Raw genomic sequence first — 27880 nt, 5'->3', positions numbered from 1 at the left:
TGGAGGAGAGCGGAAGGAGGAGAGGCGTAAAGCAGACCCTAAGGCCATAGGGCCGCAAGAATCGAACCTGGGCCACTGCGACCGGGACTGAGCCTTTGTACATGGGGTGCACGCTCAACCAGGTGAGCCACAAGGGCCCCTACCTTTACTTTCATGCCAGAGCGTCCCAACCCAGGGGTGGTCTGACATTCCTAGGGAGAAAAAGAGTAGACACCGTCTGTCCTCTTGTCCCAAGAGTGTGGAGCCTCCACTCCCATGGGTGCGGTCCCCCTCTCAACACAATGTCTGCTGCTGCTTCTAGCTAGCAGCTCGGCATATGCACCGCTATGAGTGAGCAAAAGAGGGGATATGCCCACAGCTACAGCCTGGTTGCCAGTTTGCACATTGGCTGCCACCACTGTGCTGTCGATCCTGACAAAGACCTCTCAGTTCAGGCTTGCAAGATGTAGCGGAGTGCTAGGTGGACAGATCTAGCTCCAGGGCAGAGATATGCTGAGTCACCTATAGGCTGTACCAACGGCTGCTGACCCTGCAGCCTTTGTGGACGGCACCCCAACCTGCCTGGGGCATATCTGTGGAGACCAGCTGGAGGTAAACCACTGGTCGCAGCCATGGGTGTAAATCTGATCTAACAGTAGTCTCCTTTGCCTGTGACATAGTGACGTTGGTATTTCCATAAGCACCCATTCTTGTAAAGATGTTACCAAATTGTCTTGATATGAAGACTTGTACTTACTTGGCGTTTTGGTGTAGGCCTACTGAAAAAGGATCTTATGTCTGTTTTTCTTTTCTCTTGTCATTTTATCTGGGCAACAACACAAATCTTTAACGGCAGATGTCTAAATATGAGTTAGGTTCATAGGTTCACCATGCAGTCATATTATAATTCTAAAATGATCTTGCCTCCTCCACATAAATATTAGGTTTCGTCTGGGACAGAGGATATATATTTAACTGATCAGCCACTTAACTTCATATTGAGCAAAACACAACTGCAGATCTTCAATATTAACCCTAATATCAGGTCACACACATAACGTTAGGCTTATCGCCGTGGTAAGGTTAGTTGTAGTGGGTGCATTTCTATCCAACAAGCTATTAAACAAGCTAGGTAACTAACATAGCAAACTTTTTTGTCATGACTAATTCATTAATTACTCAGCATCATTTCTATTTGAGAAACGAAAAACTTCATTTGATGTTACTTACTACATTCCTGTCACTACCCGATGTGACTGTGAGTCGAGTGCAGATCCTAACGTACAGCATGCAGTGGACCAAACCACTGTGAGGCAAGGGAGGGGGAACTCAAAATGTTTCTAAACTTAAAAAGCATTTTTTGGGGTTTGTATTGTTTTACTACTTACACAGATATTTTAAGTATACATCATTATGTTATTTACAATACACAGCATTGTTTTAATGATATTTCTGGGGGGGGGGGGACAACCCTTAGATGGGGGGGGTCCTGACCCCCCCTGGGATTTACGCCCTTGGTCGCAGCGCACTTCTTTGCTATGCTTCAAAGTCAGCCACCAGCAGAAGGCTCCGTGCCTCCACGAGACCAACCATAGTCTGGCTTACTGTGTGGCTTACTGCACCCTCGCACAGCTTTAAGTCAGGGCCTGAGGCCTCCTGGTCTCATACCACAACCTTGAGTGTTGGCTGAGGTTCAGAGATCCACACCCCTTTACAGCCCCTGGCACACCTGGAAAGGCCACTGTCCAAAAATCTCCTGTGCACATCGGCAGTCACCTGTCACCAGAGGAAGAAGCAGAGGCCGCTGGCAGGACAAGGGCTCTGCCGGAGGTCCCTGCTTACCTCCTTTCACAATAGGTCTTACTGAGCTGAGGGAGAAATAGAGGAGGGAGGGCTGTATAGCCTACATCGGAGGGAGCGGCCCACAGGCAACCTGCTCCCTAGGATCTAGACCACTTGTGAGTGGCCACAAGGTTTGTGAAATCAGGATTCTACCAGTGAGCTCACCTTTGCACCCTCGTACTTTCTTCGTTTTAACTGAGAGAGGAGCACTGTCAGGTTTACAGAAAGGGAAATGTCAAGAGATATGGCCGCCCTGCCGAGAAGCCGTTCAAAATCATTGACAATGGTGTCACCGCCTTTGTCCGTGTTCGGTCCACAGGACACTACACCGCCCTCAGAGTAGAGCATTGATGTCACCTCTACATCTGAATCCGCCACCTCCTCCATACCAAAGTGGGGAGAGCAGGGGCATTAATCCGACCTGCCAGAGGTGTCTCTTCTGCCTGTTAGCTGACATGACGTCTGCGCTCAGCAGGTCAGCTTACGACTGCAAGCAATACGCTGGAGAGGGAGACAGCCGCTGCAACTAGGAGGCTGCTTTCTGAAGCCTAAAGATAGAGGGAGGAAGGGAACCCTTGCCAGGACCCCGAACACTTCCCCCACCTACCCAGTTTCAAGCTTGTAACATATTTTCGACAGCCAGAGAATCTTTGATGTACGTTAGACACACGTGGGGTTGCTGTTATGTCTGTCTGGTAAAAGAGCGACGAAGAAGTCAGTGACGTACTCGTCTTAGTCCTAGGAAGCCTGATATTTTTTAGAAGTCCTAGCAATAATCGTGTCAGTCTATGGTCAATTTACATTTGATGTAACGTTATTATATTGTTCGCTTTCAATTTGGGCGGCTATGTAGAACACTACTACTATAGCCTTACTTTACATTTATCAGTGTTGCTAAAATTAGGGGAAACATTCAGAGTTCCGTGTTTTCTTGTATGCACACTCAACACAAACTATTCACCATACATATGGCAAACATACTGCAAATGCTTGGAATTGTTATAAATGGTGTATTGTTCCTACTTGTGGAGCCTGCAGTTTAACTGTTAAATGTTAAATGTTTGTTAATAGGTCTATAGTGCAAACCTGAATTAAAAATAAACATGCTTAGCTATATAATACAAAAACATCTACCTGCTTTGTTACTATTAGGCGCAATTATTTACAATGCTCCATAAGCAACTATCTAATGACATAGGATCAAAAGGTCTACCATAAGTAATCGGGTGAACTGCTTACTATAACTTGGGGGTATATTGATTTTTTTAAGGTACAGTATATATATATATATATATATATTCTGAAACGTAATAGGATGAGACAATACTATGTTGATATAGTTTGACGTTACGTTACATAACCTGTTTGCTCCATAAAGCCGTGCCAGTGTTTGCATCTGTTGTCAGGCCATGGTCTGCGCACTGGACCACAGCTGTGCTCCTGCGTCGTGTGGTGGCACAGTATTCCAGTGTTACAATAATAAATATATAAGCCTACATGCCACTTGCCAAATTCTACCAGCATTTGGAAGGTGTTTGGGTGCTGAGCACTTTTAGCACTCTGCCGTGCAGTGTTTGGATTGTGAAGATAGTTGTTCATGGTTAATATGTTGTAATATTTTTGGGCTGTCTCAGACCATAGGAATAACATATGCATTTTAAAAATGGGAGTAGTCCCGCTTTAAAGTACTTGTTTTTTCCCCCTTTACTTTCCAGTACCATCGTGGCAGGTGTGGCAAAACATGGCAGCATGAACGCCAGTTGGTCTTCGGGATGCTTGAGGTTGATGGGAGTTCCAGAAGACCAATTCTGAGACTTGTCAGGGACCGCTCAAGGCGAACCCTCACAAACCAAATAAGAACACATCAGACCCAAAACATCCATACTCACTGACAAATGGCAAGCAAACAATGGGCAGCTCCCCCAGACCTGCATGACATATTTGTTGCTATCACCTAGCAACCGTCTCTAAGTGAGGAACGTTGGTGTAATTTTCGGGGGAATCATAGCCAAATCAGTCTAATACATTGATGCCATCAACACAAAGTTTAGGAGCGCAATACTAATGATTTAGTTTGAAGTTCCTGTGACGTGACGTTTATAGTTTATGGTTCTGACTCAAAACACACGGAGCTCAGACCCGTGCGTCGCTTTAGTGTCCACTCTTGCTGTAAAAACAGAGATGAGCAGCACGGCTTCTGTGGTCTATGCAGCTTCAGGTTTATAATGGACGCGCTCTGCTGTAGACATGCCTGCGGCAGATGTGTCGCGTTTGTGCTCCGTGTATTTCTGCCCCAGTTTCGGTTTTCCACCTCTGATGTAGAGCAGCGTACAGCAACTTCCCTAAACTTTCTGTCATTCAGAGACCTCAAAATATCACTACTCCTCCAAATCACAGAGAACACAGATGGGAACAGTTATATTTTGAAGTTTTTAACATTAGCAGAAATCTTGCTCAAACACATCTGAAATATTACAGTGCAGGGGTTTATTAATTCATTCAAATGAATTAGTAGGTTTATTCGAGATGAACTGCGCCTCGCCTGTAAAGTGGACGAGAGCAGGCGGCAGCAGCAGCGGGTGGTGACAAAAATCTGCTGTCAAGTCGGACAGATTCCAGCCTCCAAATTTCCTCGGGGCACATACAACATAAAGGAATACAGCCACTGAGTAAAGAATAAAGCCCTCCTTTTAGCCCACCCGCAACCCCTTAAAATAAACAACCAAGACAACAAAAAAAAAAGAATAAAACAAATAAAACAACTAAACAAAAACACAGAAGAAACAAAAAAACAAAGAAGTTTGCACATTTGAGGCATAAACGTAATCAGTCAAATTGGGTTACTTAAGCTATTGTATGTCACCTGGAAATGTACTTCGAGATCTCAGACCATGCTAAACCATAGAGGCCATTCCTCCCCAATATAGTCCAAGAAGGGGTCCCAGATTTGAAAAAGCGAAAAGGCATGTCTCTGAGCCAGAAGCTAATAGCTTCTAATGGGGTCCATTGTGAAATCGTGGGAATAGAGTCCGAGATCCACAGAAGAAGAATGCATCTCCTTGCATTAAAGAGAAGCACCTCCAGCAGCCTTAGTTTGGAGGAGCCGAGACCCAATGCTTTAGGATTTAACCCCAGAATACAGCTGACACGAGTAAAAGCTAGTTTTTTTTCTTGAATATAACATCAATTTCCTTACATATTTTGACCCAAAAGGGTTTTCTTTAGTTTAAAACAACAACCACTTTCTCCAACTCCATTTGTTGTGATGTTAACTGTGACAGCAAAGGAGATCTATAAATATATACAGTACAGGCCAAAAGTTTGGACACACCTTCTCATTCAATGCGTTTCCTTTATTTTCATGCCAGATGTAGATTCTCGCTGAAGGCATCGAAACTATGAATGAACACATGGAATTATGTACTTAACAAAAAAGTGGGAAATAACTGAAAACATGTCTTATATTCTAGTTTCTTCAAAGTAGCCACCCTTTGCTCCGATTACTGCCTTGCACACTCTTGGCATTCTCTTGATGAGCTTCAAGAGGTAGTCACCTGAAATGGTTTTCCAACAGTCTTGAAGGAGTTCCCAGAGATGCTTAGCACTTGTTGGCCCTTTTGCCTTCACTCTGCGGTCCAGCTCACCCCAAACCATCTCGATTGGGTTCAGGTCCCGTGACTGTAGAGGCCAGGTCATCTGGCGCAGCACTCCATCACTCTCCTTCTTAGTCAAATAGCCCTTACACAGCCTGGAGGTGTGTTTGGGGTCATTGTCCTGTTGAAAAATAAATGATGGTCCAACTAAACGCAAACCGGATGGGATGGCATGTCTCTGCAGGATGCTGTGGTAGCCATGCTGGTTCAGTATGCCTTCAATTTTGAATAAATCCCCAACAGTGTCACCAGCAAAGCACCCCCACACCATCACACCTCCTCCTCCATGCTTCACAGTGGGAATCAGGCATGTAGAATCCATCCGTTCACCTTTTCTGCGTCGCACAAAGACACAGCGGTTGGAACCAAAGATCTCAAATTTGGACTCATCAGACCAAAGCACAGATTTCCACTGGTCTAACGTCCATTCCTTGTGTTTCTTGGCCCAAACAAATCTCTTATGCTTGTTGCCTCTCCTTAGCAGTGGTTTCCTAGCAGCTATTTGACCATGAAGGCCTGAATCGCGCAGTCTCCTCTTAACAGTTGTTCAAGAGATGTGTCTGCTGCTAGAACTCTGTGTGGCATTCATCTGGTCTCTAATCTGAGCTGCTGTTAACTTGCGATTTCTGAGGCTGGTGACTCGGATGAACTTATCCCCAGCAGCAGAGGTGACTCTTGGTCTTCCTATCCTGGGGCGGTCCTCATGTGAGCCAGTTTCGTTGTAGCGCTTGATGGTTTTTGCGACTGCACTTGGGGACACATTCAAAGTTTTCGCAATTTTCCGGACTGACTGACCTTCATTTCTTAAAGTAATGATGGCCACTCGTTTCTATTTACTTAGCTGATTGGTTCTTGCCATAATATGAATTTTAACAGTTGTCCAATAGGGCTGTCGGATGTGTATCAACCTGACTTCTGCACACAACTGATGGTCCCAACCCCATTAATAAGGCAAAAAATTCCACTAATTAACCCTGACAAGGCACACCTGTGAAGTGAAAACCATTTCAGGTGACTACCTCATGAAGCTCACTGAGAGAACACCAAGGGTTTGCAGCGCTATCAAAAAAGCAAAGGGTGGCTACTTTGAGGAATCTAAAATATAAGACCTATTTAAGAGTTAAGAGTTATTTCACACTTTTTTGTTAAGTACATAATTCCATATGTGTTCATTCATAGTTTTGATGCCTTCAATGAGAATCTACAATGTAAATAGTCATGAAAATAAAGAAAACGCATTGAATGAGAAGGTGTGTCCAAACTTTTGGCCTGTACTGTATAAAACAAAAGACAAAATGGAAACTATCACAGAACAAAATCAACAGAATTTATTGCAATAAAGCAGATTAAAATCTATGAAAATACAGCCTAATAACATAACTAAGAATAACTATAGTCATGTCTGTACAGTCTGTCAAAATCGAACTAGCTTCTCACAATAGCACAATATCAATGCTACAGCATCTCAACAGAAAACATCCAGTCTACTCATCCATTCCACAGAGCTTATCCGACACAAGTAAATCACACCAAAAACAAAGGCAAGAAAAAAAACGTAGTAGTGACCACAATTTTAGCTAAAGAGCTGACTTTGGAAAAACAGCTGATTGTTGAGCACCTCTTTTTATCTCTCTCACTGTCTCTCCCCTTCACGGAGAAACAGATGGTCAACGATCTACTAGCCTAAAGTGTAACAGAGCTGTGTTTATAACATTGTAATCAAATATATAAATGAAAATAGGTTGAGTATAACTTACGTATAGGCTTATATATACAGATCACTGTCAGCGTGAAATGTAGTTCTCAAAGTTAAGTTGCACAACTTAATGGCAATGGTTATGTATTATTATTTTAATGTATGCCTTAGTTCGAGGTTCAAGCAGCCGCTTTAGGAACTCTCCCATTCAGGTGGAGGATGGCGCAGAGGTTCATCAGAGCAGCTGGGTACTAGGAGACGGCAAGGACAGTGAGAAAAGGGGGCAGAGTGGTGCATAATTAAAATGAGTTGTCAGGACTTAAAGGGAAAGCTGTACTTGTGGCAACTATTTTATTCTATGTCATAATTTCCTGAAATGAAATGACACCTGACAATGATACGCAGTCGCCAATATTGTACAGCTGTACATCGCCACCAAATCCATCACCACTGCAACTCACCCCTCTTTGACCATTGGCCTCAGTGAAATCAAATCATGGATGCAAACCAACTTTCTCAAACTGTGACAAATCAGACATGATCATCATCGGTCCACAATTCCTCTTCAAAACCACTCACAACTTTTGCTTCAGCATCTATAACTCCACTCTGTCTACCTCCTCACACATTCACAACATCAGGAGTTATTTTTGACAGCAACCTATGGTGCTAAAACAGTCTCATAAGTATTTGCAACTTGTAAAACACAATTCACAAATTAATACAGAGTGATTTGTATTTGTAAATCTGTGTTGTATCTGTGTCTCTAATTTGTGACTTGTGAAACACAAAGTACAAATGAATGCAGAGCGATTTATATCCGCAAACATAATTCACAAATTAATGCAGAGCGATTTGTATCCGCAAATGCGTATCTGTGTCTGTGCATCTAATTTGTAACTCGTATTTCATCATTTATAAATGAACTTAGTATTTTTCAATGTCAATATATTTGTAAATCTCTTTCTATATGTGTGGGTACTTTTGAGACCGTTTTTCCGCGCCATTGTTGTCACAAAACAATTTGTCTCAAGTGACGATCCCATAAATGGCTCTCCAGTAGATGGCGGTAATGCAACACTTATGGATGCCAACCGCTGTTAAACAACTATGAAGAAGCCTTGTCAAATGTTTCAGAGGCGGTTGGCAGAATCTATTTGACGTTCCTCTGGGTAAGTTGATGGTAAAATGATGATGCCTAGTTTAATCTAACACTGAATCTGCCATGTTTTACAGATCTGACTGACCACTGATGAGGTGTACTTGGACCCACCAGACTCTCCTCACAGTATGAGAAACCATCAGGAGGAAGTTATTGCTTGACAGGTGTCATACTTCTCAACTGCTCAGTAACTCAATAACTCTGCTCCGGTCGCATTTACACGTCTGCTCCTCTTTCTCTATCTCTTCTGACCAGCTTCCACATAGACACATACACACACAGACACATGAGCTCTCTTAAAGGAGCACCATTTTACAACAAATGTCTTATCACGCTGATGTGACCGAGCCCGGCCCGAACCCGACCATAATTTCTAAATATCTGTCCGAAACCGGCCCTGCCCGTCGTGTACCGTCGGGAACCGTCGGGACCCGTCGGGCTCGGGTCGGGTATCCATGCCTTACTTGAAATGGCATCCAAAGCCTGACTACCATTCGAATTGATCGAAGAATAGCCAAAATGGCAAAGGCTCAACCAATGATCAGCTCCAGGAAAATCAAAGAAGACTTAAAGTTACCTGTGAGTACTGTTACGATCAGAAGAAGGCTATGTGAAGCAAAGCTATCAGCTAGAAGGCCCCGCAAAGTCCCATTGCTGAAAAAAAGACATGTACTGAATAGGTTGAAATTTGCCATAGGACACATTGACTGGCCAAAGGAGAAATGGCACAACATTCTGTGGACTGATGAGAGGAAAATTGTTCTTTTTGGGTCTAGGGGCCGCAGACAGTTTGTCCGATGACCCGTATGTACTGAATTCAAGCCACAGTACACTGTGAAGACAGTAAAGCATGGTGGTGCAAAATTCATGTTATGGAGATGTTTCTCATACTGTGGTGTTGGGCCTATAAATCGCATACCAGGGATCATGGATCAGTTTCAATACATCAAAATACTTGAAGAGGTCATGTTGCCTTATGCTGAAGAGGAAATGCCTTTGAAATGGGTCTTTCAACAAGACAAAACACACCAGTAAGCGAGCAAAGTCTTGGTTCCAGATGAACAAGATTGATGTTATGGAGTGGCCAACCCAATCCCCAGACCTCAATCCCATAGAAAACGTGTGGGGTGACATCAAAAATGCTGTTTCTGAGGCAAAACACAGTAATGCAGAGGAATTGTGGAATGTAGTTCAATCGTCCTGGGCTGGAATACCTGTTCACAGGTGCCAGAAGTTGGTCGACTTCATGCAACACAGATGTGAAGCAGTTGTCAGAAATAATGGTTATGCAACTAAATATTAGTGCAGTGATTCAAAGCAAACCCTTGAGACATTTTTCAGTTTATACAGTAAATGTTCTTTTTCTTCACTTTCTGTAAAGGTATAACACAAACTTGATCAATTTTGGTCATGTTTTGATTTGGAATTGAATGTGCAGTGTCCCCAATGCATTGATATTATGGAATTAAAAACTATTCTTAGGATTTTGAGCATTATTCACTTTTTTAAACACGCTGCTATCATTCTGAACACAACTGTATTTAACCCGGTGCGTGGCAATTACAGTATTAATAAACATGGTTACAATATGTCAAGCAAATGTTAAATTTTTATTATTTATAGTTTAAATTGCAATCACCTGAAATCTGTAGTTATGGCAACAGCTACAGTGTAAAACATGATAAATCCATTTTTATTCTGATATCTTGAGGTGAGAGAGACTCTGAAAATGGCTTAAAAATTCTGCTCAATTATTGCTTTTTAAATCTAAATTCATTCATTATTTCTATTTTCTTTTATTGGCGCATATACGTTGGGGAAACGTATGACGAGCTGCATGTCCCCTGCCCTTTGCCATAATGTGCAACATAACGCATGTGCTATGCCTACGCACACACATAAATGCATTGACGATGGCGACACCAAGTCCTCCTGGAGTTGTGCCTTTTGTCATTAGTTTTGCTTTCAATAACTTCGTAAACAGTGTCAGTAAGCGAACAGCTACATGCAAGGTGTGTGGCACCAAGATAAATGATGCCGGATCAACAACGTTGAACTTCATCAGGCATCTCAAAACGCACCCAGATAGGTCAGTCACTTGCTAATGTGAAAGAGACACAAATTTAGCATATATCGTAACAAGACAGTAACAAGCTAACCATCGCAAAGTGTTGTGCTAATGCTGGGAACAGGCAAATTGTATCTTTATAGTTGTATCCATATGATGTGACAGACTTAGGTTAATATTTCTTCAGGTTGTTGTTAAATAGCAATACGGAAATTGATACTGTACTGTATGGATGGTAGCTACAGGACATGCTTTGAATTCATAAGATTTAACAATACAGTGTTAGGGACAGATCAGATGGCCAGAGACTTTAGACTTGACTTGGACTCGAGGAAAAAGACTTGAGACTTGACTTGAACTTGCCCCTCAAAGACTTGAGACTTGACCTGGACTCGAGCTCAAAGACTTGAGACTCGACTTGGACTTCCAAAAAATGACTTGTGTACATCTCTGATAACACAATAAAGGAAAGGGGAAAAGCCAAAAAGCACAATATGAGCACTTTAACTTTGGAACCTTATTTTATATATCCCTGTTATGGACAAGCATGACATGGTTGGTATCAATGGATTCCTTAGATTGTCTAGTTTATATATTCACTAGCTCGCCGACGGGTTTAAGCTGGGCTTAATAACATTTTAGACTGCCAATTCCATACAAAGACCAGGTAAAGCCCATGTTACAGGGTAGACTTTAACGAGCTAAGTTTGTGTTCCTGTTCAAGCTGTACAAGAACATGAACGTTAGCACGCTCCAAAAAGAAGCAAACTGTCACTGCCGCTATAACAACACAGAGCAAATTGTAAATGCACTGCAACAATGATGCTGAAAACATAAATGTAATTTATTTGACGACAAAGTCCTAATAATATCAACTTACCCAGAGGAATGTCAAGTAGATTCTGCCAACCGTCTCTGAAACATTTGACAAGGCTTCTTCATAGTCGTTTAACAGCGGTTGGCATCCATAAGTGTTGCATTACTGCCATTTACTGGATAGCGCTGGGATTGTCACTTGAGACACAAATTGTTTTGTGACAACAACGGCGCGGAAAAACAGTCTCAAAAGTACCCACACAAACAGGAGATTTACAAATATATTTACGTTGGAAAATACTAAGTTCATTTACAAATGATGAAATATGAGTTACAAATTAGACACACAGACACAGATACGTATTTGCGGATACAAATCGCTCTGCATTCATTTGTGAATTGTGTTTGCGGATACAAATCGCTCTGCATTCATTTCTGCAGTGTTTCACAAGTCACAAATTAGAGGCACAGATACAACACAGATTTACGGATACAAATCACTCTGTATTCATTTGTGCATTGTGTTTTACAAGTTGCAAATACTTGTGAGACTGTTTTAGCACCATAGTGACAAAACCCGTGTTAAATATGTACAGTGTACAGTGAAGCGATTTTGGCATTGCAGAGATGCCTGCTCGCTGTCCTATTGTCTGATTTGAGACTTGACTCGCACTTGCTCAAAGACTTGAGACATGACCTGGACTCGAGCTCAAAGACTTGAGACTCGACTTGGACTTCCAAAAAATGACTTGTGTACATCTCTGATAACACAATAAAGGAAAGGGGAAAAGCCAAAAAGCACAATATGAGCACTTTAACTTTGGAACCTTATTTTATATATCCCTGTTATGGACAAGCATGACATGGTTGGTATCAATGGATTCCTTAGATTGTCTAGTTTATATATTCACTAGCTCGCCGACGGGTTTAAGCTGGGCTTAATAACATTTTAGACTGCCAATTCCATACAAAGACCAGGTAAAGCCCATGTTACAGGGTAGACTTTAACGAGCTAAGTTAGTGTTGCTGTTCAAGCTGTACAAGAACATGAACGTTAGCACGCTCCAAAAAGAAGCAAACTGTCACTGCCGCTATAACAACACAGAGCAAATTGTAAATGCACTGCAACAATGATGCTGAAAACATAAATGTAATTTATTTGACGACAAAGTCCTAATAATATCAACTTACCCAGAGGAATGTCAAGTAGATTCTGCCAACCGTCTCTGAAACATTTGACAAGGCTTCTTCATAGTCGTTTAACAGCGGTTGGCATCCATAAGTGTTGCATTACTGCCATTTACTGGATAGCGCTGGGATTGTCACTTGAGACACAAATTGTTTTGTGTAAAGGGGTGTAAAGACCATTTCAAAAAACATGTTACCAAGCCTAACTTTAAGCTTGCTACATTTATTTAGGGACCAACGTTAGCTTCAGTGTAGTGAAGCTTCATTTATTGTGGAACTGGTAGCTTAGCTCACTAAACTTTCAAATAACCTGTTTGTTTATACAAACAAACAAACAAACAAACAGAGCCGCTGACAGCAAACATTTTTAAAATACATATTTTACTTCAGTGTAATTAGATACACATGGAAAAACAGAAGTCCATTTACTGACATATACACCTTCATACCATTGTCAACAAATAACAGGACGCACTATGCACAGACACTATACAAAGTAGGCTGCTAAGGCAGCCATTTTGTCTTTAGGTTTTTTAGGATTGCCACGACGTCCCCTGCCCCGTCCCCGTCCTCCTCTTCTCGCCCCCCCACCCCGGTGCCTCATGGTGGCATGTTTGAGCTCCACCAGATCCTGGAAGACCAGATCACAGAAAACACAGCCAGTGTGTTGGGTCTCGCCGGCAGGAAGTGGAGTGCGAGTCTTGTTGAAGTCTACGGCGACCAGAGAGGCATCGCAGGCATCACAGCTCTCCTGAGCAACCTACGTGAAGAGAAAAGAACCATAGAAGCAGCACATAAGACAAATTGTAGTAGCTGAAACGATAAACAAAAAAAACAAAACAAGACAACATAAATATAAAGGCAGTGAATTGGCTCGGGCATGGCCAGGGGGGTCCATAGCGCCACTTAACGCACGCCATGGTCTGCATAAAGGTTATTTGATCTTCACGAAATTTGGTGGGAACATTGGTCTCATCTTGAGGAACATATACAATTTTTTTTTAAATTCTTTTGCCTGACAGAAGGTCAAAACAGTCAAGTCAAATACCTGTTTGAGGACTTTAGGATGCACAAAAACTCTCTCTATATAGTCTCCCCTAATCAGTTTTAGCATTTGACCGCATTTTTGAAGCCCTTAATATACTCGAATACTCACAAAAATCGGTGCACAAATTAAAAGCTGTGAGCATTGCGAGACTGTACAGTGATTTGGTCCATACATGTAAGCGGGCTCCATAGCGCCCCCTAATGCGTGCAAGGCCTTTATTTGGACATAGTTGCTTCAATATTCACCAGATTTAGTACACACATTGCTCTCATCATTTCGGACATATTTTCAATTTACTTCCATTAGCTTTGCCCAACCGGAAGTCAGCCATTTTGAATTTTATGCATTTTTCACGTATTTTTCGCAATTTTTTTTAAACTCCTCCTAGACCGTAAGAATCTGTCTTTTAGCTAACTACCAAACACAAACTTTTAAAAATCTCATCCAAAGTAAATGCTTAATATTCTTGTTACCATGCCACTCGGAGGCTGTGGACCAAATATGCCAAAGATTGGCCATTAGGGGGCGCTATAAACGTTGACGCATTTTGGTCTATAACTCCCACATTACATATCGCATATTTAAATTTAAATCCACGCGCCCCTTGAATGAAGCTGAATCATACGGCCTAGGACTTGCCCATTTAGAGATGGGATATTTCCCTGTAAAATCGCGATAAATGCTGATCTTGGCAACAGTTATTCCAAATTACACGGAACCCGGCAAAGTTGTTCCCCATACTCCACTGAGGCTGTGTGCAAAAATTGAAGTAAATCGCCCAGGCATCGCGCCAGTACCCCCAACGTGCTAGGAAGGGCTAGGTCCCGTTCATCGCTGCTTGCAGCTTTATTTAGACATTGTATTTGAAATTGGGTCATATAAATAAGATATCTTGACAGGACAGAATGTAGGACCATTTTCTTACCTGCACTCTGTGTGCATGTTCAAAGAAGTGCACCACAACATTGCACTTATTACAGGCCATCCTCCATTTTGGTCCAGAAATGGGATCCAGCACCAAAACCCCACTATCACATTCCACACACTGCCCAATGCCTAACGAGTTGAGAGAGTGCTGACAGGACGGATGGGTACATTCATTGCATCCCATACCTAGGAAAAGCAGATCAGGGTCAGAATGTCAGAAGGCTTTACAAGACTGAGACTAAATGCCAAATTTACCAAGAATTTCGGTTTTCATTGAGTCTGTGATCGCAATCTACACTCACCTAAAGGATTATTAGGAACACCTGTTAAATTTCTCGTTAATGCAATTATCTAATCAACCAATCACATGGCAGCTGCTTCAATGCATTTAGGAGTGTGGTCCTGGTCAAGACAATCTCCTGAACTCCAAACTGAATGTCAGAATGGGAAAGAAAGGTGATCTAAGCAACTTTGAGCGTGGCATGGTTGTTGGTGCCAGACGGGCTGGTCTGAGTATTTCACAATCTGCTCAGTTACTGGGATTTTCACGCACAACCATTTCTAGGGTTTACAAAGAATGGTCTGAAAAAGGAAAAAACATCCAGTATGCGGCAGTCCTGTGGGCGAAAATGCCTTGTTGATGCTAGAGGTCAGAGGAGAATGGGCCAAGTGATTCAAGCTGACAGAAGATCAACTTTGACTTAAATAACCACTCGTTACAACCGAGGTATGCAGCAAAGCATTTGTGAAGCCACAACACGCACAACCTTGAGGCGGATGGGCTACACTAGCAGAAGACCCCACCAGGTACCACTCATCTCCACTAAAAATAGGAAAATGAGGCCAAAATTGGACAGTTGAAGACTGGAAAAATGTTGCCTGGTCTGATGAGTCTCGATTTCTGTTGAGACATTGAGATGGTAGAGTCAGAATTTGGCGTAAACAGAATGAGAACATGGATCCGTCATGCCTTGTTACCACTGTGCAGGCTGCTGGTGGTGGTGGTGGTGTAATGGTGTGGAGGATGCTATCCTATCAATATAGGCCAACATTTGTAAAGAATGCTTCCAGCACCTTGTTGAATCAATGCCACAAAGAATTAAGGCAGTTCTGAAGGCGAAAGGGGGCCAAACACGGTATTAGTATGGTGTTCCTAATAATCCTTTAGGTGAGTGTATGTGTATTCAGATCCTGATTTACTAGGAGAGCAGCTCAATATGCAGTCAGCTCCTGGACTGAACCTGGTACTGACCTCCAGACGCACACTGTGGTACATTTCAGCAGTGGGATTTCTAAAAGATCACCAAACTCAAAAGAAATCGTAAAAAACGTAGCGATAATTACTTTGGCAGCAGTGGCCCCCAGAGAGAAGGCGCGCAGGCCCACCAGTGTGTGTATCTGAGTTTCCAAATGATGAGGACTGGAAATTCTAATTGTCTCCGGTCAGAATGACCGGTAGAAATAATTCTCTCTAATCAATTTGATTGGTGTTAAAAAAAGACTACAGTAATTTTCTCCAAAACCTGACAAGCAGGACAACTAAAGGAGGAGAAGAGTGGCTACACTTTCTTCTGAAAAGGAAAAGCTACAAATGAGCCTAGGATCCATTGGGGTTGGATTTGTGAGGACGAAACATGTTCAGTATCACCACCACAATAATGCAGCATCAACTTTGATGGACTGGCTGTGGCAGTTGCATGTCAAACACACGTCTCCCTAAACAGATCCTATACTCCCCAGTTGAAGGAAGTTCGGCGGGCCCCGGCGGTCCAAAGAAATGATTCAAGGACAATATTAAGATCAGCCTAGAAGTTCCAAATTCCATTTAGCAACTGGGAGCGCATTGCTTTGGACAGACACTGCTGGAAGACAACTGTGCAGGAAGGAGCTGTGCGCCATGAAATGGAGCCCCGCCGTGCGGCAGAGACAAAGGCTCCTTCATCACTCACTTCCTCCACTTTCCCCTGCCCACACTGCACCAAAATATGTGGATCGACCTACTCGTTTCGAGTGACCATGATCATCATCATCATCATGATGATGAATTCAATTTCACCTGAGAAAAACTGTTTTATCTGTGTTGTTACTGAAAATATTACTCTTAAAATTATAATATAATCTTTAGCGTGTATAATTCTACAAATCAAAGATTTAAAAAAAATCAACACAGAAAAAGTCAATTATTCAGTGTGCCGATGTGCAGCAATCGGCAGAATGAGTATTATCCCCCATACTTATTATTCCGCCACATTTTTGTCCCACTACTAGTCACGAAGCGTTGCCAACACATGCACACAAAATACATCAAAACGTGTGTAATGACTGAGAATGGTGTGCTATCATTTGAATAAGAGATTTGCTGTGCGGTTTTCACAAAATCGGCAAATCGCTTAACATAGCGCAAAACAACCCCTCTTTGGGGCCATACTGTATCACCATACTTTAATGTAGAAAAATAATTAAAAGTTTAAATATCTTCCAGTTTTCAGACCATTTCAGATTTTCCAATGGGACAGAATGTTGAGAGCCAGAGGGGAGGACAGAGGGTGAAGCTGCAGTACAATTCTCTGAAATTTTTCTAAACAAATTCCTCTCTCCCTTACAGTTTTCACTCTTCATACATCATGAATGGTCAAAATGTAGGAAATGTTGTGCCGGTCGCAGACATCTAACTATGGAATCCATCGGACCTAAACTTTTGACTCTGTTCATACCAACTGCCGAAAGAAACAATGAAAATGTATATAAATAATATTTTTACCGTTTGGACCCACGGTTTTTGAATTACAGAACAAACTTCAGAGGTATAATTATCATTAAATGGACGTTTGACCCATTAAAGATACTGTCTCCCCCTCCCTCCTCTACTCCCTCACTGCGGAAATCACCATAGCAACACACACACACCTTCTATCATGGAGACTCTTTACTGTAGGCCGTGTTGTCCTCTCTTTTCAGGACATGTCAAACAGCAGATTTACTGTTAGCCAGTGTTATTTGGATGTGCACCATGTATGAATTTTCTAGTTTATTATTAATCTAGTAATCCTAAAATACAGATCAGTTCAATTCAGAACTGCCACTTCTTCATCAAAGGCCATTAAAAAAGGTTTTTGAAAAATATACTTTTATACTTTTTTTTATACTTTTTTTTTTTAATCATTATTTATTATCATATAACAAACTTGTAAAAAGTAATAATGAATGTACTAGTGTTAGGGCTAATCAAGCTAATTAGCCAATATATAACAACCACAATAATTACCAAGTGTAAGTAGTAGGACAAGAGTTTTGTCCTACCTTTCTTCATGTCCCTAAAAGGTGGGTTGCTGAAGCAGTACGGGCAAAGAGGGTAGCTCTTGCCCCGGGCTCCAGAGGTCCACAGCACAAGCTCAAAGTCATCCAGTGGACAGCGGAGCTCCTTGTACAGCTTGATGGCTCCATTCTGGGGAAGACTGTAGGTCTCGTCACAGTGGGAGCAGTGGAGCCTGCTGGGCTTGGCCTGTAGACAGACATAAGGATCAGATGTGATGCAAGGGTTATTCACTTTTAAGTGCATCCTACAGACTGTACAGTTAAAACAACAAGGGTTGATTATCAGGTCCTTACCTATTCAACCTCAGAGACCTTGTACTGTGGCCACTTTTCAAAGGAAAAAGGAGGCTGTTATTATCACCAACTTCAGTGTGTCTGTAGTCGGTGTTGTAGCTTTAGTTATTTGCAGTTTAACACAGCTTGAACACACATGCGGTGTGAGCCGGTTTTCTTGCTAGGCTAAGGGCTTACCACAGCAGACCAGCTCTCATGTTTATTTAGAACAAATGTTTGCTCCCTGGAAAATAAACTCTTATCTGAAAGTTTAGCTTTGAATTAGCTGCAGCCTTTGGCCACAGTTAGCAGAACCTTCAACAAAGGAACCCTCTCTCTATCTCTAAATGACCTTTAATTGGCCAGTCTTCCCTCAAAAGCTAGATTTTTTAAAGTCTGAAAACAGAGCCAAGGAGGACAGTCAAAAGTCTTTTTTCGCTCAGACCACTTGAGTGGCTATATTGAGTGACTACAATATGCTTAATATGGAATTTCTGCCTCACAACGCAAAGATTTAAGTGCCCAGCTTTAAGATCCAATACATAAACTCTCATCAATCAAAATTTGTTAACACTATTGTAACCAAATTTGGTGCACATCTCCAGATGCTAGCTCTACGCTTCACTGCACTCATAATTGACTACACCCTTTTTTCTGAAATTGAGTTGACATAATCTATGATAATGTCCAAGTTTCTCCAATATTTTTTAAAAATAATTTACCAATATCCATCATATTGCAATACTGCAAAAAACCCACATTCCTCCAAGCCACTCAAGTGCAGGAGGATGGAGACCGCAGCAAAACCAAACCTGACAGCGCATCATCTGCCGTCAAGTGCGGGTAAAACTGCGCGAGTCATGGGGGACTCAGATGCATCGCACAGATAAAAACGGATGAACGCGTGCGCCCGAATGTTCTGAGGGGGGGGTTCCACTCCCTCTGCGCTATAGACCTGGTTGATAGCTTCACACAGTCAATGAGACAGACGCTGTTCTGAAAGAGCAGCACCCTTAGAGCGTTCTCTGCAGTGAACAAACAGCTGCTGTGTTTATCTGATGTCTGCCGTGCGTAAAACGTACTGGAATAACGTGTGCACTGGGCAAGTCGGTGAGACGCCTCCTCCGCATTGTTGTTATGAGGCAGAGGGAAAAACTCCCTCGCCCGAAAAGGATTGTTAAAACCTTCGGTGCAATGATGGATTTGGCTGTAAAGTGGCTGCGCTCCTGTCCCCTCTAATGGAGAGGTGGGACGATGAAACCGCCAGCGCGCATAAATCACTCACCCTCTTAGCTGACGTCAAGGCGAGGAGGAACGCTGTTTTCAGTGACAGCGTCCTGAGAGGGACTTGTGCCAGAGGCTCGAAAGGAGGGTTCCCCAGAGTTCACAGCACCAGGGCTAAAACCCATTGAGGTGTGAGAGAACGCACAGCAGGTTTCCGTCGTCTCCGTATTTTCTCGTGAGGTGAACAGATCCACCTTCGCTCCCCCGAACCTGCTCCATAGCCTCTGCACGAGAGTGGATTAAATTTCCATTCGCTGTGAGGCTATCCTGGCTATCTCCAACAGCCGAGCCGAGCGCATGCCACCCTGATGGTTTATGTACGCCGCCGCAGTCATGTTGTCCATTCTGATGATTACATGCCTCCCTGCCACCACTTGGGCAAAATGTTACAACATTTTCAGCACCATGGACAGCTCCAGGCAGTTTATGTGGGGAAGAGGGGAAACTGGCCATTTCCCCCCTACCACCTGTGATTCACACATGCTACCCCAGCCGGTGAGAGACGCGTCTGTGTACACCGTAATGTGTGTGACGTCACTCCCGCCAGGGGAAAAAAACCCAGATGACAGAGTCCGGGGGTTTCCCCAATATGCCAGGTCCGACTGTAGAGAAGGAGGGATGGTCAGCATACGGCACCGTATCGGGTCTAGGTGCATTCGACCGGAAACACACTTCACTGATCATGTGTGCCTGGGTGGCCTAGTGGTAGAGGCTCTGTCTTTGATGTCAGGGGCTGCAGGTTTGATACTGATCTGCGGTCCTTTCCTGCATTTAATGGTCATATTTTTTAATTTAAATAAAGGTCCAAGCTGGTAACTTCATCATAACAGGATAGTCAGGATGAGCCAAAAAATAAAGCCTCAACAGGAAAAAAGTCAAACAGGAGTGAATAAGTCACTGATAATTATTATAATAATTACGCACAGCAGATCCACTGGTTAAATGTTGTGTTACCAGCATCTGACTGTTGTGAACTAACCACAGAGCCCCTTTGTGCTTGACTCCACAGCAAACGTGTCATTTTAATTAATTATTGTGCTCAGGTGTGTCCTAATTAACAAAAAGAAACTTCACTCAATGTCTGCATCAGAGCGAATCACACAGTGTGGCACAAACACTGTCCCACACAAAGCTCGAATGTTGCTGAAGCAAAAGCAGATTTATTCCACCAGAATGCACAGACAAAAAGGAAGCCCCACTTACACCACTACTGCAAACCCTTAAGTTTAATGCAGATTATATTTTAGCCATTTTTAGGCCTTTATTTATACAGACAGCTGAAGACATGAAAGGGGAGAGAGAGGGGGAATGACATGCAGCAAAGGGCCGCAGATCGGAGTCAAACCCGGGCCCGCTGTGTCGAGGAGTAAACCTCTATATATGGGTGCCAGCTCTACCAACTGAGCTATCTGGGTGCCCAGCATTGGCTTTTTTTTAAATACAGCCAGTATTTTTCAAAAACTTTAGCTCACACTGCGAGCTGTGTGCACTGTGTTGTTGTGGAGATAGGTCTGGCAAAGAGATAAACAGATGGCCTGCCCATTATGCCCCTTTCACACCAATGCCCAGGGTTTCACCAGGGTTGTCTGATCAGGGTTCAACCCTCCTTTTGGAAATTCAAACCAAGCCAGTCAATATGGGTATATCCCTGGTTGTGACAATTCACAACCAGGTGAACCCGGGAGCAACGCATAACAATTACCTTAAGTTCTAGAAATGGACAGGGTTTCATACGTCATATTCAGTGAACAGCCAACATCTCACACACACTAACATCAAGCTGTATACCAGCAGAACTGTTTTGTAGCTACTTGGAATTGTCATTGTACAGTAGAGAGAGAGAGAGAGAGAGAGAGAGAGAGAGAGAGAGAGAGAAATAAAGCTATTTCACGCTGGTTCCGCAGTGATTACATTCTGATTTCTCCTCCTGTGCATATTTATTGCATCAGCTGGAAAAGGAAGTAATTTACTCTATAGATTTTGGACTATTTTAAGACGAGGGGAGAACATTTCTCTTTGTTTGATAACATTTAAAGTAAAGATAAAAGATTAAATAGACAGAGAAAAAAGAGAGACTGAAATGCAGTCTGCGGACGTTTACCACTGTGGTGCTGCAGTGTGCCGAACGGATGTTGCTCGCTTGCCACTGCTGTGCCACTGTTGTAACACCTACAACTTTCATACAATATGGCTATTATTCAACTTTTTAAAGACATTTCTATTAATTAGAACAATTATCACTTTTCCACATTTCTTACAACTTCACCTTCATTTTACACATTTTAACCAGCAATCCAGATTAGCTTTACAAAAAAAACTTCCACATCAATTCCACATTATTCCACATCTTTTTCACATTAGTGGTGTTCAACTTAATTAAAACCATTCCTACTTTCCCAACTATTCTCACTACTGCAACTTCTTCTTATGGATTTAAGCTATTCATCCAGTTTAGCTTTAGCAATTTAGCTATTCAGCATTCCCATGCATTTTCTGCAGGAAATGCATTTTCTAGTTTTCTAACTGTATCCCCCCTTGTTATTTTTGTTGCTATGAACGTGTATAGGGACAACAACTAACAATTTAAATAATAATAATTACAAACAAATATATAGTCCTCTGAAATAAAAGGTGGGGGGTGGTGATGGTGGGCAAAAAAGGCTATTTAATCAGCGGTTTTGTCGGGCAGATTTAGGGCCAGAAACATGAGCATGTTCAATATCTCTGGCTTTAGGCATCTACAGCCCAGGAAGTTTGGAGTTGCTATAGCAACAAGTGACAGCTGCTGCTTGCATATCTTTAACAGTCTGACCTATAATCACTGATACAATTACAATCTGGCATATGTAGATAAAATAAACAATTACTGTTAACAGTCATACCCCTTAGGAGCTTAGCTAATGTTAGAAATTATTCAGTCCCTCCAGATTTTGCTGCAACTTTTGTAAAACCTTGCGATAAAAGTTGCAAAAGTCAAATGTATTTTTTTTGCGGGAGACAGTTGCAAATTGCAAAAAAGTTTTGATTTTTTTGGGGTATAATTCTTTCAAAATTAAAGGAAACTTGTTTCAAGGAGAATAAAACTACTCTGGGCTAAGTGTTCCAAGTAACCTTACCAAAAAGGCACAGGATGCTGCAAATGCTGGTATAATATAAAAATGGCTGGTGGAAGACAAATAATAATTTATAATTGAATTACTCAAATTTGAACATGTCTTACATGGCTCCTAGGGGACTTCATACAAGGGTTACCTTGTAAACCACTTAACAGTCACACGCAACCCACTATAAATATATTCAGATACAATAACAATGACCTAAATATCTGCAGCCTCATGAATCATTCATGAATTTAAAGTGGTTCTGTCGTCAGGTGGATATGGTAATAAAGGGAGCATGTCAGCTAAAGCATTTAAAGCTCTTTTTTGAGCTGAACTTTGAAGGCCAGTGCTCAACAGCTAGACATCACGTGGTCCAGAAAGGAACATAAATGGTGCCTTGATGAAGTAAAAACTTAAGTGTAACAACACAGTGTAACAAAACTTTTACAGAGTGTTTAAGGGTGGACTAAAGAATCACCTGATTGTGACAATGTGTATGCAAGATGTTAACAAGGTTTCTGATCAATTTCTTGGCAAAGACGGCTGGATTCTAAAACTTACATTACAACCTGTTGGAGCAGAGTGTAAACCAAATATATATCAAAAGACAACTTTAAGATACCCCCTATCTATTTACCCCACTTAATGACATTTGCAGCTGTTCAACAGAGGAGAACAACAAGCAACACGTCAGCTCTGTAGGCTAACAAGCCATATTTGTCAAGCCAGAAACTGAATCTTTGGCACTTATAATTGAGGTCACAGTGACTCAACAAGGGGACTGTAGTGTCCTTGTGTTAAAGTGGGCACTTGAGGTATCCTGGCATCTACTATTACCCAATACAGTGGTACTCCATTGTCTTGTCCTGTGATGTTAAACTGTACTGCCTTAGCCACCAAACATCTGCTATGTTCATATCTTAATTGCGCTTTTCAAATTGCAAAGACACTCTAGCGTCCTGTTGATGATCAAATCTACAATCATGCTTTCTTCAAATTTTAACTCTAGTTTTGACTGTTCTGCTGACCTGGATGTACTTCATGAAGCGGTGGCACTTGCCACAGCGAGACAGGGGCTTCCCAGTGGCAGCAATTGGGGAGAAGGAGACCTCCATCAACTCATCCATGCCTGTAAAACACAACAGGCAGATACTGTGGGCAAAAGTTCCATAGGAATGGACCAAACTAACATTTTCCTAAATAAAATTTCGGTAACACTTTCTATGAAGCCTGTCTCTATAATGTATTATAAAACACAGTTATAATGTGTTATAATCTGCTCATAACGCTCTATAAGTATAGTTATAAGTACCCATGAATAATCATAATGCTTTATAACTATAATCGCAACACAATATAAAGCATTTTTATAATTACTTAATTGATAAGGTCAAGTGGTAAGATACCAACCGCAGCAAAGAAAACAGATTAACAGCAAAAAGTTGACATTAGCATTAAAAAGCGAGTTGGTAAAACACAATCAAATATTAAATATTATTATTATTTAATCAAATATTAAAAAAGAGAAGGAAACTAAAGAAAAAAACAGAATTTTGAAAAGTCCCATTTTCCTTCTTCATCTATCTCGGTAAGCTAGCTGTATGATGCTAATATTGCTAGTTGTGTGTGCTGCATCACGTTGCCTGCATGTTTATTGAGTTGGAAATGTGGCTTACGTTAGCGCCGTAGTCGTTCAATGTTAATGGATTAAAGCAATAAGCTTTCGGTTAGTAAAGCAAATGCTACAGAGATACAACGTTATTCAGTATAATCATTTTCAAAGAGAAACAGCAAACAAGAATAACAGTAAAAAGAACGCCATTTTTATGTAGTTTTTAGTAAGGCCTCTGCCCGAGTTAGATTTTTCCCGCGCAGTCCCAATGATTTGCGGCAGGTAGACGGCGCTACAGTAACACATTCTGATGGGTCACAGATTTCTTTCCAACAGCACCGGAAAGCGTGCGTTAGCGTATCCAGCCTTTTCTTTACATAGGCCTAATTGTATTTTAATGTTATTTTACAAGTTATCTGCTGTAGTTATGGCTGATAGGGCAGGACCATCACAGAAAAGAAGTAAATTAAACGAAGAACTAAAAGGGAAAGTGAAAGACAAAAGGCTTTTTTTTTTTTTTTGAAAAGACAAAATGCGCGAGTCACACTCGATCGGGTTATTAACAGATGGAGACAATTACGGGATTGTAAATGATTCAAAACCCACCCCGAATTGGCCCTCAGGTATGTACTATGTCTATTTCATTCATAAAATAACTTTAAAATCAGTAGCCAACATTAAATTACGCCCCCTTCCATTTAGCGTGGGCATTTTATTCCTTTTACTCTGCGTTTGTGTTGGCCTACTATTTTCTTTTCCCTTGTCCCCCTGTAACGTTACTTGTGTAAATCGTCCGTGGGTTTCACGAAATACCCTATTTTAATCTAAATTATTATGCTGGCTGCCACAACAAACTCTTAATGCTTTGGCTTTTGACACAGTGACAGTGATACCAGGTTTAGCTCATGAGACATCCAAAGTAGGCTAAGTTACCATATGAAACACTTGAAATGCAATGATGCATCTGTAACTTATTCTTTTATTGTAAATGAATGTCTAAAGTGGCTGCTAGTATCATCACAAACTGAAAATTACATATAGCCACTTTAAGTTATCGAACTAGAGTGGAATGCAAAGCCTAAACATGTTATCATTATTATACGTGATGCTTATGTTTCGCTGTTACGCTTAAGTACAAAAATATTTTTCAACAAATAGTCAAAACAAGTTCTTATGAGTCCTGATTACATAAAACATGTCAGATCTTATGGACAGATTCACAACCAGTATTTTTTATTTTTTTTGAAAAATATTTTTATTGCATTTTTTTCAAAACACACAGAACAGCACAAACACGACGGGAAAGGAAAAAACAGCAGAATGTGGGCATGTGGATACAGTAAATAGAAAATGATTATTAAAGTAAAAATTAATAACAGCATTTTCCATCCAGCCTCCCCCCTCTCAGCATTCTGCAGCAAGGCAAAGCAGTATCCAGATGAGAATCAATACAGAGCACATAAACATAGCAAGGCTACAAGGCGCTCGTCAGATAGTGGGCACTTAAAACCAAGTCACAAAGACAGGCTAGGCTGGTCTAGGAAATCCACGAAGCAAGGAGGATGACATCGTGGGCCCAATATGCTGCAAGTAAGGGTCCCAGACCTTGTTGTTGGAGCAGCACGTTTGATCCAGAAGAGTAGAATGTTCTTTCTAGCAGCAAAAGTCAGTATATTGAAAAGTCTCCTGTGCTTACTATCAGTGATCCGACCCTCCGGAAGACCAAGTATCAGGCACAAAGGGTCCATCCGTATTGGGACACCAAAGATAGCAGTCCGTTTATTCACAATACTAGACCAATACCCTTGTAACTTCACACATGACCAGAGGCAGTGAGCATAATTACCAGTCTCAGACCTGCACTTCCAGCAAAGCGGGGAAATATTAGCGTCCATTTTGTTCTTGACAACAGGTGTTATGTGCATCCATCCATCTACGTCCGCTTATCCGGGGTCGGGTCGCGGGGGCAGCAGCTCCAGCAGGGGACCCCAATCTTCTCTTTCCCGAGCCACATTAACCAGCTCTGACTGGGGGATCCCGAGGCGTTCCCAGGCCAGGTTGGAAATATAATCCCTCCACCTAGTCCTGGATCTTCCTTGAGGCCTCCTCCCAGCTGGATGTGCCTGGAACACCTCCCTAGGGAGGCGCTCAGGGGGCATCCTTAGCAGATGCCCAAACCACCTCAATTGGCTCCTATCGACGCAAAGGAGTAGCGGCTCTACTCCGAGCTCCTCACGGATGACTGAGCTTCTCACCGTATCTCTAAGGGAGACGCCAGCCACCCTCCTGAGGAAACCCATTTCGGCCGCTTGTACCCTGGATCTCGTTCTTTCGGTCATGACCATAGGTTAGGGTAGGAACGAAAATTGACTGGTAGATCGAGAGCTTTGCCTTCTGGCTCAGCTCTCTTTTTTGTCACAACAGTGCGATAAATTGAATGTAATACCGCACCCGCTGCGCTGATTCTCTGACCAATGTCCCGCTCCATTGTCCCCTCACTCGCAAACAAGACCCCAAGGTATTTGAATTCCTTCACTTGAGGTAAGGACTCATTCCCTACCTGGAGTAGGCACTCATTGGTTTCCTGCTGAGAACCATGGCCTCAGATTTAGAGGTGCTGATCCTCATCCCAGCCGCTTCACACTCGGCTGCGAACCGATCCAGTGAGTGCTGAAGGTCACATGGCCGATGATGCCATCAGGACCACATCATCTGCAAAAAGCAGCGATGAGATCCCCAGCCCACCGAACTGCAACCCCTCTCCACCCCGACTACGCCTCGATATCCTGTCCATAAATACTACAAACAGGATTGGTGACAAAGCGCAGCCCTGGCGGAGGCCAACTCTCACCTGAAACGAGTCCGACTTACTGCCGAGAACCCGGACACAGCTCTCGCTTTGGTCGTACAGAGATTGGATGGCCCTGAGAAGGGACCCCCTCACCCCATACTCCCGCAGCACCTCCCACAGTATCTCCCGGGGGCACCCGGTCATACGCCTTCTCCAGATCCACAAAACACATGTAGACCGGTTGGGCATACTCCCAGGCTCCCTCCAGGACCCTTGCGAGAGTGAAGAGCCGTTCCGTTGTTCCACGACCAGGACGGAATCCGCATTGTTCCTCTTCAACCCTAAGGTTCGACTATCGACCGAACCCTCCTTTCCAGCACCTTGGAGTAGACTTTACCAGGGGAGGCTGAGAAGTGTGATACCCCTGTAATTGGCACACACCCTCTGGTCCCCCCTTTTTTGAAAACAGGGGAACCACCACCCCGGTCTGCCACTCCTTAGGCACCGTCCCAGACTTCCACGCAATGTTGAAGAGGCGTGTCAACCAAGACAGCCCCTCCACACCCAGAGCTTTCAGTATTTCTGGATGGATCTCATCAATCCCCTGGGCTTTGCCACTGTGGAGCTGTTTGACTACCTCAGCGACTTCCAACAGGGAAATTGACGATAATCCCCCATCATCCTCCAGCTCTGCCTCTGACATAGAGGGCGTATTAGTTGGATTTAGGAGTTCCTCAAAGTGTTCCTTCCACTGCCCTATTACCTCCTCAGTTGAGGTCAACAGCGTCCCATTATTACTGTACACAGCTTGGATGGTTCCCCGCTTCCCCCTCCTGAGGTGGCGAACGGTTTTCCAGAAGCACCTTGGTGCCGACCGAAAATCCTTCTCCATGTCTTCTCGGAACTTCTCTCACACCCACTGCTTTGCCTCTTTCACGGCAGAGGCTGCAGCTCTTCGGGCCCTTCGGTACCCTGCAACTGCCTCTGGAGTCCTCTGGGATAATATATCCCGGAAAGACTACTCCTTCAGTCGGACGGCTTCCCTGACCACCGGTATCCACCACGGTGTTCGTGGGTTACCGCCCCTTGACCCTAAAACCACAGCTCCTCGCCGCAGCTTCAGCA

General features: G+C 42.7%; 1 protein-coding gene across 1 annotated transcript in view; it reads right to left on the bottom strand.

Moving 5' to 3' along the window:
- Nucleotides 1-12766: 12766 nt before the first annotated feature.
- The window catches only part of top3b (DNA topoisomerase III beta), a 69675-nt gene continuing 54561 nt past the window's right edge, over nucleotides 12767-27880 (bottom strand). The window contains exons 15-18 of the mRNA XM_078250339.1: nucleotides 23381-23481; nucleotides 17680-17881; nucleotides 14378-14565; nucleotides 12767-13164 (exon numbers count right to left, since the gene is read on the bottom strand). Coding sequence (XP_078106465.1) covers nucleotides 12892-13164; nucleotides 14378-14565; nucleotides 17680-17881; nucleotides 23381-23481 — 764 coding nt within the window. The 3' untranslated portion in view covers nucleotides 12767-12891. The remainder of the gene's footprint in view (nucleotides 13165-14377; nucleotides 14566-17679; nucleotides 17882-23380; nucleotides 23482-27880) is intronic.

The sequence above is a fragment of the Sander vitreus genome, chromosome 5, assembly GCF_031162955.1.
Source record: "Sander vitreus isolate 19-12246 chromosome 5, sanVit1, whole genome shotgun sequence".
Taxonomy (NCBI): domain Eukaryota; kingdom Metazoa; phylum Chordata; class Actinopteri; order Perciformes; family Percidae; genus Sander; species Sander vitreus.
This window is presented reverse-complemented; position numbering and strand designations above follow the sequence as displayed.